Below are 19,395 nucleotides of genomic sequence, written 5' to 3'. Positions count from 1 at the left end.
ATAAAGAGTCATACATATACAATTAGATACGTCAAAATAAGTTTACATGGAGCAACAACATTAGCACTCGAACACAATATTAATTATCATAGAAATTCAATTAAGAGACCAGGAAAAATAAATAAAGAACAAAATGTAAAGATTGTGAAAAAAGGCTTTATAACCACATAAAAAATAAACAATGTAAAACAATATAAGATTTCTTTTCTTTTCTTTTTTTTTGAGGAAGAACAACATAAGATTTCAGCTAAAGAGTAAAAGACAAACATATACAATTAGATACATCAAAGTAATTTCATATGAGGCAACGATATTAGTACTTCAAGACAGAAATAAATTATTAAAATAAATTTAAATCCCTTATTATATATGTTACATGGCAGCTCATCCAACTCCATGCTGCACGGTTTCTCAAAAAAAAAAAAAAAAAAAACTCCATATATGTTGCACCCATTATATTATTATTATCAGTATATATTATGCATTGATTTATAAACTTTTGTTGGATTTTATTTTATTTTATATTTTTTTCCAAACTTTTGACTCTTTCCACAAGCATAGGAATCACACTGATTCTCAAAAAAAAAGCATAGGAATCAAACTTAATTGTTGTTTACTTTCACATTTCGTGTGCCCAAAGCATCCGACCTTTTTTTTTTCTATTTTTTTATGAGCAAAAAGCTTAGCACAATAAATTTGACTTTTGACGCAAAACCGAAGTCTACTTAAATTAAAGCTACCTAATTTAATGCTGATTACTATCAAGTATAAAGGTTCCACCCGTTACGTTAATGAGTGTCTTTAAGACAATTGTTAATAAACTATATTAAGAAAGTTTTAACACTATTTTTGTGGGAGTTATAAAAAACTGTCAAAAAAATTAACTATTTTATCATTTCATCATAAAGTTAGTCTAGGTGTCCATTGATGTGACAATTTTTTTAATATTTTTATTTAGGCCGTTTGACAAGTCGGATTTTTCTATCCAAGAGATAACGACATAGATTAAATTGACACGATACTGAAAGGTTATGAACCAAATTAACACAATTGAAAGGTTAGGGACTAAATCAAAATATGGTATAAAAGATAAAAACTAAATATGTAGTTTATCCATTAAAAAAAAAACTATCAGAAAAATTAAGGATATATTTGGTAATTGCCTTTTTCCCTTATTTTCTGTTTCCAAAAACAATTTTCTATTTTTGGGACTAGAAAACTTGTATGGCAACTCAAATGAACAGAAAACAAAAAACTGTTTTTAAAACTTAAATTGTGAAGGAAATTGAAAACATGCAAAATGTTATTTTCAATTTCTAATTTTCAAAAGTCAATAAAAACACAAATTTAATTTAATAAATCTGTCTCATTTAAAGAGTTAGCATTAGAGTTTAAATTCTAGTAACAACATATTTTAATATTTTCTATTTTTTTCTTCAAAAAATTATTTTTTTCTTCAAAAAATTATTTTTTTTAATTTCAACTAACTAAACATGTTTTTTATTTCAAAAATACAAGAAAATTATTTTTCTTTATATTCCCAAAAATAAGTTTTTGAAAATATAAAACAAAAACTGTTACTAAACATAACCTAACTGTTTTATCATTTTCTCGTAAAATGTTTCTAAAAATAGTTCATAAACCAATCCCCTTAGAGCATCTGTTAATATTTATTTTTCTTTATGAGTACGTATGTAATGAAATGTCAGATAATATTCTTATTTATTGGAGAGATTAGTAGTTAAGAGAGAGATATAAAAAATAAAAATAAAAACAAAAACAAAAAAATTAATTTCTACATGTTTATTTATTTATTTATTGTTTTGCAAAAAGGTTAGAAAGAAATTTCTACACGGTGAACAAAATTAGTAAATTATAGGGTAAACTACATATTTGATCCCTAACTTTTAGCCTATATGTCAATATGATCTACAATCTTTCAAATGTGTCAATTTGGTCTCTAACCTTTTGATATTGTGTTAAAATAATCTTTGACGTTAAGTAGTGGATGAAAAATGCTAAAGTGGCTAATGGCAACAACAAAAAATTATCGCCATATTGAGTGCCAACTATACTAATATGTCAGTATAACCTTAAATTAATTTTTTTTTTTTTAGACAATCAGATAAGTAAGTAACACAGCACGTGAGGAAAAATTTGGGATCAAAATCCCTAACTCACGACTATAGAACAATTCATTAGAGATTTTAGGTAAGGACCCAAGCCATGATGGTAACACTCCAGAATAGGAGTTCAATCCCAAGCAAAGAGCCATGAAAATTGTTGTTTCTGAAGGGAAAATGAGGGAGGAGTGATAAGTTTCCCGCATGTGGAGCAATGGTTCCTATAAGACCCATGTGAGAAAGGTTCAAGGTAGTGACTCTAAGGTGTTTGTCACTGCAAGAGATCCCAATCCAGTTGCAATCAGAGGTAGAGGTAGACCGATTGCTGGCCAAGGTTTCGTAATTGGTATTATGGGCTTTGAGAGCAAGAACAGCTAATTGGTCTATGGTGATGCTAGTTTTTACTGTCACAGTTAAGCTAACCATCAAATAGTGCAATCGCAAAAAAAAAAAAAAAAAAAAAAAAAAAAAAAAAAAAAAAAAAAAAAAAAAGACAAGAATCTCCATGAGTTTCTATCTATAGCTAGGTTGAGAAGTGAGGCTAGCTATATGTACAAAACAAGTGTGGCTGAAAGATGTAAATTTATATAAATGGAGAAATCAACTTTTTGATCCCAAATTTATCCTCGTGTACTATGTCAATCACTTATCTGATTTTTTTTTTTTTAATTTAATTTAAGGTTATGTTGACACGCTAGTACAGGTGGCAGTCAATATGACAATAAACTTTTTTCTTCTTGGCCGTGGTATTTTTATTCACCACTTAATGTTAGGGACTATTTTGACATAATATCAAAATATTAGAAATTAAATTGACACATTTGAATGACTAAGAACCATATTGACATATAACCTAAAGGTTAGAGACTAAATACGTAGTTTACTTAAATTATATGTATGCTTCTTTACATGGAAAGCAAATAAAAAGTCGGCAACCTTTAACAGTTGATGATTTATGAGTGTAATTTATGACACATTATTTTCTGCCCATTTAAAAATCCAACCTCTTTAGAAGTAATTTAATGATGTATTAAAGTTTCTGAATTTAAATCTTTTGACACAAAGTACGCATGGACTCATAGTCCTAAAGTATAGAATTATGACTTGCCATGTGGAATATTTAATTTTTTAGTACACATGGTTCTAAATAATCTGTTGAAGCTGCCACATGTCAAGTAATGGGTGCTTCAATTTTGACAAATGGAGGAATTTTAGCACAAGTTTCTGCAATTGCATATAGTAGTAGAGTATATTAGATTATGTCAGGAGACAACCTTGAGAAGCCGGTAGTTAATATAATATTTAGGAACACCACTTGACCTAAAAGGTTTAACAATATGAGTGTGATCCCAACTATATTGTATTAAATTATTAATTACTCCATCTTATTATTTTTATTTAATGTGAATCTTTATTCACACATGTATTCTCAACAATTTCTCTCTCACGTGTGAGTTTTTTCTTTTCTGTAAACCATGAACAAGTCATACTCACTTTCCTTTGCTTATGGGCTTTTTTTTAATCACCAATGCATCATTTCGTGAGCCTCTCATACACCATTCATGAGAACCATATATCAACCCCACATGCTCATTCATAAGAACCCGCCCACACATCCATGTCTATTCGAACCATAAGTTTAACTATGATCTAGCTCCATTAGCATTACTCCTTTGTGGGCCTTTCTTCGTGATCCTTTGTGTGGGCCCTTGAGATTTGCCCTTTCATTGCTAGGAATGACCCTAAACACCTTGCCACTTTTGTTACACACCATCCTAAGCTCCAATACTACTTGTTGCATAGAAAACAAGAGGTATCAGAAGAACTACATTAAAAAAGTTCTTGAAAAACTCTACATGCAATGTGCTAAGCCTGTAAGCACTCCATTGGTGAAACACTTTAGATTATTTGATAGTCAGTGCTTAAAGGAAGAAAAAGAAATTGGATACATGGTAAAGGTTCCTTATACAAACCATACCATATCTACCATTGAAGCTACAAAGGAAGCATTGTGGTTGAAGAGCTAGTCAGAAAGCTTGGTTTGAACCAAGGCGGAGATTCTTTGAGTGCCATTTATTTGGCAAAGCATCAGGTTTATTATACTTGAACAAAGCATATTGCTATGAGGTTCCACACGATAAGGGAGTTGATTTTTATAGGTGACATTGTTCTTGAGAAGATTCACACTTCAGAGAACGCAACTGATATGTTGACAAAGCCGGTTCCAATAGACAAGTTCAAGCATTGCTTGGACTTGATCGATGTTTGCAGCTTGTGATAGACCCAAGGAACTAATGTAGTGTCAATGAAAGAGTTTATTCATGATGCTTGATCAATTCAAGCCAAGGTAGAGATTTGTTGTGTAAATATTACTCTTATGGCTTAAATTGCAAGCCAATATAAGCCAAGTCGGTCAAAATAAAGTTGACTGAATTCCACTTGAAATTGAAAAGCTCCAGCCAACTTTTAGTGTCTTATATATATATCAAGTTAGTGTGCTGCACAATACAGGTGTGAGAAAGAGTGGTGCCGCAACCTCTAGAGCAAATAAAATAGGGTGTTCTTTATTCTTTGAGAAAGAGAGAGAGCTAAATGTGTATTTGGGGTTTGGGTCTTGTGAGAGTGTCACTATGTTACTGTTGTAATCTTTTTATTTCATAGTGAAACTCTCTTGTCGCCGTTGTGAACGTAGGCATATTGCCAATCATGTAAATTCTCTATATTTATTTTTCTTCTCTCTTCTTTAATATTGCATAAACTAATTATTTTCACAATAGATTAGATATTATTAGATAGATGCATATATGATATATGTATCAACTTAAAAGCAATGATATAATTTTGTGTTGATTTGGGAATTGCTTATTTCTGCTAACTTATTTCTAAAAAACTGATAGTAAAATTGTTTGAAATAAAGGCAATACAAAAAGTAGTGTCAGATCCGCAAATTGTAGAAAATTTAAGCAAAAATACTAACTTTTAATTGATTGCCAAACACACACTTCATTATTTCTCAATTGTGGTTACCTTTTGCCAATTCTGGAATTACCTTTTAATTATATCTCCTTGGGAGTTGGAAGTAAACTTAGCTTCTTCTTTTTTGCTAAATAAGTAAACTTAGCTTCACTTTTGCTTTCAAAAGCAAAATGTATAAAACAGAGAGACCTTAACTATTTATAAAGATTGGACAACAAGAAACCAAAGCAACATTAACTTCCAATGATTGACCCTTTTCTTAATAAAGTACATGTTACCTGAATTACTTACAAAAGATTGATCGAACAATACCAAGTCCCAAACCAGATCCTTCTTGACCAAAAGCTGTTTCCGTATTTGATTATAGAATCCAAAAATAGATTTTTAATAAGTACTAATTGGAGTGCGTTACAGTATTCAAAGCATTTTTTTTTGTTTTTTTGTTAAAATTGTTGAGTGATTGAATAATAAGCAGGCATAAGCATGATAGAGAAAACAAACATGAAATTTACATGGTTCGATCTAATGGCTATATCCATAGTGAAAAGCCCTTGAATACTATGACCATACATTTGTTAAAATTCGTCATCTTTTAGGGTGATTCTCAAAACACCATTCTTTATCCATCACTACATTCACTTGCAAGAATTGAAAAGAAGTCACAATATAATCACTACAAAAAATATGGTCCTATATTAGTGTTCCTAAACCGTCACTATAGGTGTAAAAAACACTCGTATAGATCTGATTGGGCTATCTCGATGCTTTTAATGCCGACGGTTTCAACTACTAGCCAATAAGTGTGACAATAGCCCCGGGTGAGCTACACCAATTGCCGATATCAGTCCTGGCATGTTTGTAACCCTATACTGGTGTTTTTTAGAAACTGTCAGAATAACCTATATTAGTGATTTCAAGCGGTTTTAAATTGCTGCTCTAGGCATTTCTTTTTAATTATATTTTTCTATAATATAGCCTTTAGACTATAGGTCCTTTTTTTTTCTAGTTACAAAAATTTTCCCTACATTTTGCTTTTACAACCTATATATAGATAAACAAAAACTACTACTAATTACAATACTGGATTTAGTTAAAACTGTAAATTTTTACAATACACTTTACCAAATTAATAATACGGTACCAAAAAAAAAAAATTCTATAATAACAGTTATGCCTAAAAGAATACATTCCAAATGTCTACAATGTTATAATAAAGCTTCCAACTTCTTCTTTTTTTTGGTGAAAAGGATGCTTTCGTTAAGAACTAAAGAACAAATACAACTCTATCAAAAGCTACCCCTGCATTGTCTAAACTGAGTAAAAAGGAAACCTTAGTAGGGGGTCTAAATACACTACAAAATCTTGAGGGAGAAGAGCACCTCTTCTAGCAAGGGCATCCGCACATTTATTTGCTTCCCGGTAGCAGTGTTGGACACGAACCATTGGAATTTGTCGAAGTCCATCCTTGCAGTCACTGAGGAGAGCACCAAAACTATTGGGTTGATCACCATCCTTCTTCAACAGGTCCACAATCAGTTGAGCATCAAGTTCCACAATCACAGCTGGGAGTTTTAGGGAGATGCACACTCTAATACCATCCCTTAAAGCCCATAATTCAGCTGCAGCACTAGTAGTGCAGCCAACAGCCCTTGCATACCCTTTCACCCAAGAACCTTTGTCATCCCGAATTAAGCCACCTCCACCTGACAAACCTGGGTTGCCAAGAGAAGAGCCATCAAAGTTAAGCTTATGCCAATTTAATGGGGGTTTAATCCAGCTAACTTTAATGGAAGATTTGGAACGGGTCACTGAGGAAAGCAAATTCAGTGGCTCTTGCTATTACATCAAATCTTAAATTACATGGCTGCCTCTCATTTCAAAAAATAACATTGTTACGCCTAATCCACAAAGACCAAATACCAAAGGCAAACAAAGTTCCCCAGCCAATATTACAACAGGAGGAGATTCGGGAGCAGCAACAATTGATTTTAAGCCAAACCTTCAGGCCAGACCCATAGAACAGAGAAGCAGAAAGGGGAGGGGCTAGGGAATTCCAAAAACTTGGGCTTCTCAGCAGTCACTAAGAGCATGAGTGATGGTTTCAGAACCTTCATTACACAAGGGACGCATATCAGGTATACTTAATCCCCTGGCAGAGAGCACTCCACGAACCGATATACTTTGGAGGAAGCATTGTCATATAAAACACTGAATTTTAGGAATGGTACTTACCTTCCAAATCCAATGAAACCTCTGTGGTGAACATGAGTGAGAGCGCTGTTCGGTCAAGAGAGGAAGACGAAGAGCTCCAGCAGAGCACCAAAAAAGTTAAAGAAAACCACCGGGTGAGGCAAAGCCATGAAGAACCTCCTTATCCTGACCAAGGTGGGAGTGGCTCGTACGAAGAAAAGCTTCTTGGAGAGATGCCAGGCGCTTTTGAGAAGGCTTTTTGCTTTTGAAGCTAACATGGAGACTAAAGTGGAGTCGGATGATGAGTTCTCTGACCTCCCATCAGGTGAACTAGCAGTTAAGCTGTCCGGAACCACCAAAGCTAGATAAGGTCGCAATGGGCGAATGCACTGATAGTTAAGGTTTTTGGTAAAACGGTAGGGTATAACTACCTTCGCTCACGTGGTATGGTGTTGTGGAAGCCTACGGGAAGGATGGATTGCGTTGGATTAGGACAATATTTTTTTTCTTATTAAGTTCTCTTTGCAAGAAGACCATGCCAAAGTTCTCAGAGAAGGACCTTGGTTTGTTGGAGGACACTATCTATCTATCAGACGCTGGGAACCAAACTTCAGGCCTTCCTCGGCCAACTTATCATCAGTAGCAGTATGGATTCGACTCCCTGAATTACCTATAGAGTATTATGAGCATTTGGTGTTGAAGGAAATAGGAGAGGCCATAGGACCTGTTCTAAGGGTCGATACACACACGGCGGCAGAATCCAGAGGACGTTTTGCTAGGTTGTGTGTGCAAGTTAACTTGGAGAAGCCTATTGTAAGACTGCTCAAATTTGGGAGGGATAGATCAGAGAATTCAGTATGAGGGGATCAGCTCTTTGTGCTTTGATTGTGGACGGGTGGGGCATAAGGTTGAAACATGCCCTTACGTGATCAGAACCTCACCGGCGAATGAAAGGAACGGCGAGGAAAGCAAAAACCAAGGCACTGCAGAGTGCACTGCGCAAAAAACTGAAGGCCTTGGACCGTGGGTCCTTGTTACACGAAAGAGGCAACAATTGAGAAGTGTGCTGAAAGACCAAGCCCGACAATCCCATTCGGGATCCCCAGCCCACGATTCTATAAAGCATAATGCCAACAGCCCTTCCAGCCACACAATGGGCCTTGATAATGTAGAGTTTAAGATCTGTGAAGGAAAGCAAAAGCCCTTTAACCCATTAGAAAATAGTACCCCCTGTGCAGTCAATTCGGTGGAGTCTCATCTTACTAAAAAGGCTAGTCACGTGACTTCTGCGCCTAAGGAAAGAAAGACATTCCAACTTTGATATATATATCAACATTTGAAACTTTATGATACATTGAGTAGGATAATATAAAGTAAATAGTCATCAAACCAAAACAAAACACCAGCTGCATATTTCCTAATGTGGTTTCCTGATGATAAATTTACAGCAACTGGAGAATAGTCATCGACATCGACATCATCACCATTACTATATGAATAACACAATAAAACTAATCCAATTGAATACATTAAAAATATACATGTTCATAACATTAAAAAAATATATATATTTTGCTTGAGTAAATAGTGGGTTCATTTGAGAAAACATTTGTTTCAATTGCCACATTTCAGTTTTCAATTCTTCACAAAGGAAGGCTTAATAAAAGAACAAATACTTGATAAGAATTCTCTACGAGACAATACAAAGCAATGGAAAAGAATCACAGCGTGAAAAATGCTAACTTTTTTTTTTTTTTTTTGCTAAACATGAAAAATGCTAACTTATGGGCATCAAAAGCTTTTAAATTATTATCCATGTTGAAATGATTGCATATATATATATATATATATATATATATATATATATATATATATATATATATTAGAATACTAAGTATTTTAACACATACATAAAGGGAGAGGGGAGAGGGTTTTGAAAAAACTAACTGTGATTGCATTTAGATTTTACCATATCATCAAAATGGCCAATATTTTATCTTATAATAGTATAATCTAATTTACTCATTTCAAAAAGAATAAATAATCTAATTTACTCATTTAAAAAAAAAAAATTCTAGAAATCTTAATCCATAAGCAAGAGTATAGCATAACACACGAGCTATGCAATGCATATGCCTCCCAACCCAAATCCAAGAGAACATCCAAAGAGAATATTCTAATGGTATATTCTATTGGCAAGCAAACTCGTCGTGTTAATGTTATGCGAGAGGAAATGGGGCCTATCCTTGGAGTAATTGTTTAATATGAATTAAAAGTTTAATTTAGATAATGCCAAGGTTGATTCATTAAAATTTCAGTTTTTTAAAGCGAAATGAGCAATGGCAGTGTATTTTCTCATTTACTTTTGGAAGAAATATATAAACTTACAAAAAAAAGTTTCTATTTTTGTTAGTTAAAATTTTAACTACATTTTTTGTAAAAAAATAATTTAATTTAGATTCTTTTATTAAAGATCCACATGATTATATTGACTAATAATAAAATCATTATGATTCTTTTTTAGAGATAAATCTTAAATCTTCCACTTGTGCTTGAAAAACTACTCTAATTAATTTTTAAGACAAAAGGGTTGCGTGTTTTGAGTGACACTCTTACCAGTTTTAATTCTATCTAGTTCAGTTCTGGACCTTCTGGTCAACTCAGGTGTGAAAATAACATACAAATTCTAGAAATCTTCCTTCTCAAAAAAAAAAAAAATTTCTAGAAATCTTAATCCATAAGTAATAGTATAGCATAACACACCAACTATGCAGTGTATGGGCTTCCCAACCCAAATCCAAGAGAACATCCAAAGAGAATATTCTATGGCAAGCAAACGTGTCACGTTAATGTTATGGGAGGTTAGGAAACGGGTCCATTCTTGGAGTAATTGTTTTTTTATTTTTTTATTTATATAAAATAGAAATTATATTCTAATTTAATTTAAGTATAAACGTATGTAAAGTTTCTCCTTAAAGTCTTAAACTTTGGCCCTTATCTCTATACCCCACAAGTATAGATACTCGTAGAGTAATTATCGTACTAGAAATGCACAATAGTCTTGAAGTAATTGTTTATTATGAATTAAAAGTTTAATTTAGATAATGCCAAGGTTTTTTTTTTTTTGGGAGGGTGAGATAATGCCAAGGTTGATTCATTAAAATTTCAGTTTGTTAAAGTGATATGAGCAATGCCATTGTATTTTCTCATTTAAGCAATCTATTTTTAGAAATATTTTTTCGAAAATTGAAAAAATTATTAATACTTTTTCAATTTTCAAAAATATATTTCTAAAAATAATTAATTATTGTGTGCCTTTAGGGCACAGTTTAACAAAATCCATATATAAACTTACAAAAAGTTTCTATTTTTGTTAGTTAAAATTTAACTACATTTTTTATTAAAAAAAATTTAATTTAGATTCTTCTATTAAAGATCCACGTGATTATATTGACTAATAATAAAATCATTATGATAGAGATAACTTGTGGCTGAAAAACTACTCTAATTATTTTCAAGACAAAAGGGTTGCGTGTTTTGAGTGACACTCTTACCAGTTTTAATTCTATCTAGTTCAGTTCTGGTCGGTCAACTCAGGTGAGCTGAGTAGAAAAAAGAGAGTGTGTGAAAGGTTTGGCGCTTTTTTGTAGCTCATATTTGTTCTCATCTCCAGTCTAGAATGTTCCAACTCCACCTTAACGGGCACAACCTGTCAAGAGTCACCAACCATTTTGACTATCTAGAAGAACTTCTTCTTCCACATCCGTAGCCTTCTCAGTTTTATAAATGAAACTCACACGGTCTCTCTCTTTCTGAGTCTCACACACACACATCAAAGAAAAGAACAGAGAGAGAGAGAGAGAGAAAGGATGATTTTGATCAATTGGGTTCAAGTCTTGCCTTATGTTTTATTGTATTTGCTGAATCAATGGTTTTTCCATTTCTTCAACATTGAGGTGCCTCTCTCTCTTTCTCTCTCTCTCCCTCACTCTAATTTCTTAAGCATTTTGCTCATTCTCAAAGTTTTGTTTTAATTTTTATGTGATCTTCTTTATTATTATTTTTTTTTTCATGAGAAAAGCTGAGCACCTTTTATCCCTTCAAACCAAAGGAGGCCAACGTCTTGTTCTTAGGCCAGGATATGCTCTACAAACTGTCAGTGATTTTGAGCCTCTCAGATTTGGTACCTCTCTCTCTCTCTCTCTCTCTCTCTCTCTCTCCTTTTTTTTTTTTTGGCTCAGGAGATGAGGTACCTCTCTCTTTAAAAGAAAAGGAAATCCTGAAATATTTTTCTTTATTTTGTTTTTTTTTTTTTTTTTGAGTTGAGAATAGGTTGTGGTGATGGTTAAGGAACCTGGTCCAACAACAACTATCAAGATTAGTGCCAAAATTTGGGAATTTTGAAATCGGCTATAGAGCCTCAACAAACATGTTAGGGTCGGCCAATAAGCCCAAAAGTTTCGATTTTGTTTTTAAATGAAAATGGGGTTTTGGTTATATTATAAAAAATTAAATGCTAGTAAAGAAAATAATAAGTAGGAAGCTAGATAAAGTAGTTGTTGTATACTTTCTGTAGGCTATATAATTTTAATTGATTATGCCTTTTGCAAATGATATAGTTTTAGTAGATGAAACTAGTCAATCCACTAAGACCTAGTTGAAAATCTAAAGACATACGGAATGTGAAGATTTTAGGTTAAGAGAGTGCATAAAGTGTTACATTAGTTAAAGGTGTAGAGAGGGCAAAAAACCGAGTGGTGCACCTACTCTTTGGCTCAAAACAGTTTTTTGTGTTAGTGAATGTGATATTTTTGAGCTTTGAAGCCAAAACTTAATTCTGAAAAAGCTTCTCTTTTTCTTTCTTTTTTGGTTTGATTTTGATTCTCAGCAAAGAGCAAACAAATGGTGGATTGATGTTTTGTTTAATTTGATTACCATTGACTTCATATTCTTTTTTGTGGGTATTGATGAATGAATATTTGCAGAGGCAGAGCATATCTAGAAATGAGATGTCATCAAATACTACACAAGCGCCGTATTTGACATCATGGGTATCTTGTATTGGGAAAATCAAGTTTAACTTTTATGATTTAGGAAGCCACTGGATAGCTCGTAGAGTTTGGAGAGACTACTCTGCCAAGGTACATTTCTCAATCTATCAATTTTGTTTGATGAGAATATTAAGTTAATGATAAGTGCAATATCTATGTAGATATTGTGATTGTAGTTCTGATTTCATATTTACTCTTGAGAATTCTTGCATGTTTTGGGGTAGCCTAGCTCTAACCCTCTTGCTGATTATCCACCTCCAAAAAAAATAAAAAAACCATATTGCTCTGTTAGACTTAGACCTGGCTGTTTTATCTGATGCACTTAGTATCTGTTTCTGTTTAATGGAATCCTTCTGTCTAAGTCCTTTTTTTTTCTTGATTCAATTTTGACTAATAGAGAACATGAATTACATGATTGTGACTAGGTTTTGCTAGAATTCACCCCGATTTGAACCATGATAAACTTTGAGTTGTGACTGTATATGCCACAAATTTGATAGTATTGAGTATTTTGGTTTAGAATGGGAAAGTTTGCCTTTGTAATACTTGGTTACATGTAATATTTTTAAGATAATGAGAATTTGGTGCTCTTATATATCTACAGTTATTAACTTTCTTCTATATGTGTCACTGTCCCATATGCTTGAGCTTTGCTATCCCAACTGAACACCAGTGGCCTGTTCAATTTGTTTTTACTTATGTTACTGCCTGAACCTAAATCTTAATATAATTTTGCCTTCATAATCCTTGGAAAACCTTTTTGTGTTTGTCTGATTCGTGGGAGAACATTGATCATGGGATTTTACTGATATTGTTGCTAGCTCTGCCAATAGTGTCTCAACATGCATAACTCATTCTCTCTGTCATTCTACCTAGTTTATGTAGTTCAAATATTACAATGCAGATCTCTTACATTAAAATATGGAATTTCATAATTTTACTAGTACATCATTTACCTCTTACATGTTAATTATTCTTTCTTGTTTAGCCCTTGTTTCTTGTTAGTTGTTTTAAATACCATCTGGGAAATGTGAGAGAGAAAAAAAAAAGTGATCCTTAAATATATCTTGAGGTTCTGGGTGGGAATTTGGCAAATTACTGCCTGATTGCCTAATAAAGTGGCTATGTATCGAGTTGTGCTTGTCATTATGTGTTGCTCCTTCGTGATATCTTCCTTTTTAAGTATTGCATTTTTGCTAAATACATTTCAATCTTTGTTCTGTAGATGGATGCAGTTGTGTACATTGTGAATGCTAATACCAAGACCAGAGAGCGACTTTCAGAGCCAAGAGAAGAGTTGAACGCTCTACTTTCTGATGAGGCCTTTGCAAATGTCCCATTTCTTATTTTTTGCATAACAACTGCTGAATTATCTTCTTGCCCAGAAGAGGAATTGTGTTCCCTCTTGGACCTGACCAACATCACCACAGGGAAGGGTAGGGTAGACCTGGCAGTCGCAAATGCCCGCCCCCTTGAAGTTTTTGTGGCTGACTCATGCAACAAAAAGCAGTATCTGGATGGTTTCAAGTGGCTTTCTAAGTATATTAAGTAGTAGGCATAACAAGTGAAGATTTCACATCTTATGTCAAGTGAAGATGCTGGGCGCACTGCCAGTTCAATTCTTGACTACGCGAGTTGATTGCCTGCTATAACAACTACCACATGAGATCCATCTGGTTTAGGTGAAGGGACTTGAAGTCATGCGAAAGATTGAAATCCGTTTGGAGAGGGCAATCACTGTGCATACAAGGGAGTTCTCCTTCTGTGTCTGCATCTGGTAAGCTTGAGATTGATGTTCAAGCAAGTGCCTCCTTCAGCAGGCTCTTTACCAACAATTCTTATATCTCTACCCATAAGACACACCTAGAGCACAGATTCTATAACATTTACTAATTAAATGCTTATGTATCAGCTTAAAAGCAATAATATGCTTCATTATTGCCCAAATTGAGGTTACCTTTTGTTATTTCCGGAAGTACTTTATATGTTGGAAGTAAACTTAGCTTCACTTTTGCTTTCCAAACCAAATAAAGTATGAAACAGAAAGACCTTGACTATCTGTAAAGATAGGACAAAAACAAAACAAAGCAACATTGATATTACTTGAATCTCTTTTGCTAAGTGCATTAACTTCATAGTACTTGAATTACTTACCAAAGTTTGAACGATACCATCATACCAAGTCCCAAACCAGATTCTTCTTGATCAAAATCTGTTTCCGCACGTAATTATAGTATTCAAAAACAGATTTTTAATAAGTAATAATTGGACTGCATGGGATACAGTATTCAGAAAGTTTTGGCAAGACATGTAAGGATATAAATCACACTGAGTTTTGAGTAACACCAGTGTGAAATGTATGATAGCCAAATTTCTTCCCATATGTATGTATGGTAGCACTCAAAATGGCAAAATTACAGAATGTAGAGGTGTAGAAGATTTTTCTCATTATAAGATAATTAATTGTAAATAGTGAAGAAAAGTAATAAGGTTATGCCAACAAGTATGGATTGTTTCTTAAGAACATCTGTTAAAATTTTTCAAAATAATATAAGTCAGTCTTGTTAACTGATAGCTTCAAAGTATTTGTTAAATGACTATTTTAAGATTGTTTTAATATCATTTGAATGAGAATTATAAAAAACTGTCATTTTTTTTTTCATAAAAAAATTTCTTAACAAATGTCATTGGAATATTCGTTAATTTTTTTTTCCAGTCTAGAATGTTCCTAACTCCTAACGGGCACAACCTGTCAACGGTCACCATTTTGACCATCTAGAGGAAATTTCTTCTTCTTCTTCTACACCCAATAAGTGTGACAATAGCCCCGGGTGAGCTACACCAATTGCCGTTATAAGTCCTGGCATTTTTGTAACCCTATACCGGTGTTTTTTAGAAATTGTCAAAATAACCTATACCGGTGATTACAAGCGGTTTTAAATTGCTCCTATAGGCATTTATTTTTAATTATATTTTTCTGTAATATAGCCTTTAGACTATAGGTCCTTTTTTTTTCTAGTTGCAAAAATTTTCCCTGCATTTTGGTTTTACAACCTATTTATAGATAAACAAAAACTAATACTAAATACAGTACTGGATCTAGTTTAAACTGTAAATTTTTACGCACACAATACACATTACCAATTTTTTTTTTTTTTTTTGAGAAACACACACACACATATATAGGGGAAAAGAGATGAGATAAAGGAATACACTCACACACCTAATTGTTATTATAATTTTTTTTTTCTATAATAACTATTGTGCCTAAAGGAATGTATTCTTTTAGGCATAATTGTTATTATAAAAAAAAAAATTATTTCGATACTATATTATTAATTTGGTAACCAACGTTACCAAATTAATAATATAGTATCGAAATAAATTTTTTTTTCTATAATAACAATTATGCCTAAAAGAATACATTCCAAATGTCTACAATGTTATAATAAAGCTTCCAACTTCTTTTTTTTTTTTTTTTTTGAGAAAGTTTCAACCTATGACGTCCGCTTCTGATAATGTTCTTTATCATCAAACCAAAACACCAATTAGTTTTTGAAATAAAGCTTCCAACTTTGATATATATATATATATATATCAACATTTGAAACTTTATAATACATTTAGTAGGATAATATAAAGTAAATAGTCATCAAACCAAAACAAACCACCAGCTGCATATTTCCTAATGTGGTTTCCTGATGATAAATTTACAGCAACCGGAAAATAGTCATTGACATCATCACCATTACTATATGAATAACACGATAAAACTAATCCAATTGAATACATTAAAAATATACATGTTCATAACCTTAAAAAAATATATATTTTGCTTGAGTAAATAGTGGGTTCATTTGAGAAAACATTTGTTTCAATTGCCACATTTCAGCTTTCAATTCTTCACAAAGGAAGGCTTAATAAAAGAACAAATACTTGATAAGAATTCTCTACGAGACAATACAAAGCAATGAAAAAAAAATTAAAAATCACAGCGTGAAAAATGCCAACTTTTTTTTTTTTTTTTGCTAAACATGAAAAATGCTAACATATGGGCATCAAAAGCTTTTAAATTATTATCCATTTATGTTAAAATGATTCCATTTAGATTTTTTTTTTTTAGAATACTAAGTATTTAAACACACACACAATGAGAGAGCGAAAAAAGTTTTAAAGAAATTAAGAAACTAAAAGTGTTTAAGTTAATGTACCAAACATGCCCCAAAATTCTAAAAATCTTAATTCATAAGTAAGAGTGTAGCATAACACACTGAACTATGCAATGCATAGGCCTCCCAACCCAAATCCAAGAGAACATCCAAAGAGAATATTCTAATGGCATGTTCTATTGGCAAGCAAACGTGTCATATGCGAGATCAGGAAATGGGGCCAATCCTTGGAGTAATTGTTTAATATGAATTAAAAGTTTAATTTAGATAATGCCAAGGTTGATTCACTAAAATTTCAGTTTTTTAAAGTGAAATGAGCAATGGCATTGTATTTTCTCATTAACTTTTGGAAGATACATACAAACTTACAAATAAAGTTTCTATTTTTGTTAGTTAAAATTTAACTACATTTTTTATTAAAAAAAAATAATTTAATTTAGATTCTTTTATTAAAGATCCACATGATTATATTGACTAATAATAAAATCATCATGATTCTTTTTTAGAGATAAATCATAAATCTTCAACTTGTGGTTGGAAAACTACTATTATTTTCAAGACAAAAGGGTTGCGTGTTTTGAGTGACACTCTTACCAGTTTTAATTCTATTTAGTTCAGTTGTGGTCGGTCAACTCAGGTGTGCTGAGTAGAAAAAAGAGAGTGTGAAAGGTTTGGCGCTTTCTTTCGCAACAAGGCAAAGCTCATATTTTGTTCTCAACTCCAGTCTAGAATGTTCCCACTCCACCTTAACGGGCACAACCTGTCAACAGTCACCAACCATTTTGACTATCTAGAACTTCTTCTTCCATATCCATAACCTTCTCAGTTTTATAAATACTAGTGTTGGCTGCATTTGTAAATCACGTGCTGGCCAGTAGTGAGAAAATTAATATAAATTTCGTGTATGAAGCTGTAAATTTTGGTTCACTTAATTTGACTATATCAAAAAAGAAGTCTAGGAATACAACAAAATATCACAATATTTTCATTTTTAGGATCTAAATAGATAATTTTTTATTTTATTTGAGAGAAATGTTATATTCATAACATTTTTAAAACAAATTATAAATGACAAGTTATTATTGGTTTTAAACTGATAATATTGTTATTGTTATTCTCAAAATATTTATTTTTAGTTGTGGTTGGTCACAGTTTCATATTTTATTATTTTATTTTGACTTGTAAGAAATTGATACTTCAATATTTGTAAAAATATTGTGAAATTTTTTATGTCAATATAACAATATATATGACAGCTTACATAAATATTTAAAAGAAAAAAAAAACAAATCGATTACTAGGAAAAAAAATATAAGCACTATAGAAATTAATGTTAAAATGTTGTGGACTTAGCATTTTATTTGATCTATAAGAAACTGAGATCTCAAAAATTGTGAAAATATTGTGATCATAATAAGTGTTGTAACATTTTCTCAAAACATTTATTTTCAGTTGTGGTTAGTGACAATCTCATATTTTATTATTTTATTTTGACTTGTAAGAAGTAAAAATATTATGAAATTTGTTGTGTTAGCCAGTTGAATAAACCAAAAGCATTGCAGCTCCAGTGCTATCCATCAATAATAGCTTACCTATGATTTGTTGTGAAATTAATGTTAAAATATTATGGATTTAGAAATTTTTTATTTGATATATAAGAAATGAGATCTCAACAATTGTGAAAATATTGTGATAACAATAAGTGTTGTAACATTTTCTCAAAATATTTATTTTCAATTGTGGTTGGTCACAGTCTCATAATTTATTTTTTTATTTCGACTTGTAAGAAATTGATACCTCAATAATTGTAAAAATATTGTGAAATTTGTTGTGTCAGTATAACAATATATATGCCAGTTTATATAAATATTTAAAAGAAAAAAATACAAACCGATTACTGAGAAAAAAAAACTTTAGGCACTGTAGAAATTAATATTAAAATGTTGTGGACTTAGCATTTTTTTTATCTATAAGAAACTGAGATCTCAACAATTGTGAAAATATTATGATAACAATAAGTGTTAATGTAACATTTTTTTAAAACATTTATTTTCAGTTGTCTCATATTTTATTATTTTATTTTGACTTGTAAGAAATTGACACATCAATAATTCTGAAAATATTGTGAAATTTGTTGTGTCTGTATAACAATATAAATGTCAGCGTACATCAATATTTAAAAGAAAAAAAAAACACAAACCGATTACTGAAAGAAAAAAAAAAAAAAAAGTGGCTAACTAAACCGAAGCACTGTTGTAGCTACAGTGCTACAGTGTATTGTGATAACAATAAGTATTGTAGCATTTTTTTTAAAACATTTATTTTCAGTTGTGAAATTTATTGTGTATTATTACATTAGTAAGTGTCCATTTGGCAATAAAAGGTCTATTTGGTAAGAGATTTTTAGTAACATTATAAGTATTGTGAAAATATGTGTAGGTGAAAAAATATTGTAAAAATAAGTGTACTATTATTTAAACAACGAAAACTATTGTTTAAACAACAACACTAAACAAACCCAGAGCTTTTTGCTAAATATAAGATTAAAAAAAATTATAATTTTTATATTAAATATGTGACAACAAACTTACTCTTATTTTATTTTTTAAATTGTGACAAAAAGAAAATGTAAATAAGCATACATGAAAAAGCTTCGAATGGACACTGAATTTTATCTTATTATTTTTATTTCGACTTGTAAGAATTTGACACGTCAATAATTATGAAAATATTGTGAAATTTTTTGTGTCAGTATAACAATATAAATATCAGCTTACATCAATATTTAAAAAAAAAAACACAAATCGATTATTGAAAAAAAAAAACCAATCTCATATTTTATTTTATTATTTTATTTTGACTGGTAAGAAATTGACACGTCAATAA

The 19,395-nt window shown here is 31.6% G+C and overlaps 1 protein-coding gene across 1 annotated transcript; it reads left to right on the top strand.

Moving 5' to 3' along the window:
• Positions 1-11,056: 11,056 nt before the first annotated feature.
• LOC142629484 (small COPII coat GTPase SAR1A-like) lies at positions 11,057-14,427 on the top strand. Its single transcript, XM_075803484.1, has 4 exons — positions 11,057-11,245; positions 11,371-11,472; positions 12,275-12,430; positions 13,566-14,427. The coding sequence occupies exons 1-4, from the start codon at positions 11,159-11,161 to the stop codon at positions 13,890-13,892; spliced, it is 672 nt and encodes a 223-aa protein (XP_075659599.1). The 5' UTR covers positions 11,057-11,158; the 3' UTR covers positions 13,893-14,427.
• Positions 14,428-19,395: the final 4,968 nt, after the last annotated feature.

This window comes from Castanea sativa, chromosome 3 (assembly GCF_040712315.1).
Source record: "Castanea sativa cultivar Marrone di Chiusa Pesio chromosome 3, ASM4071231v1".
Taxonomy (NCBI): Eukaryota; Viridiplantae; Streptophyta; class Magnoliopsida; order Fagales; family Fagaceae; genus Castanea; species Castanea sativa.
The sequence above is the reverse complement of the archived record's forward strand: the minus strand, read 5'-3'. Positions and strand labels throughout refer to the sequence as shown.

Excerpts from the sequence above, each read along its gene's own strand:
- LOC142629484 (XM_075803484.1), top strand. The coding sequence starts at position 11,159 with ATGATTTTGATCAATTGGGTTCAAGTCTTGCCTTATGTTTTATTGTAT. Across the intron at positions 11,246-11,370 it reads TCCATTTCTTCAACATTGAG|CTGAGCACCTTTTATCCCTT; the intron begins GTGCCTCTCTCT and ends TCATGAGAAAAG. Across the intron at positions 12,431-13,565 it reads GGAGAGACTACTCTGCCAAG|ATGGATGCAGTTGTGTACAT; the intron begins GTACATTTCTCA and ends TTTGTTCTGTAG.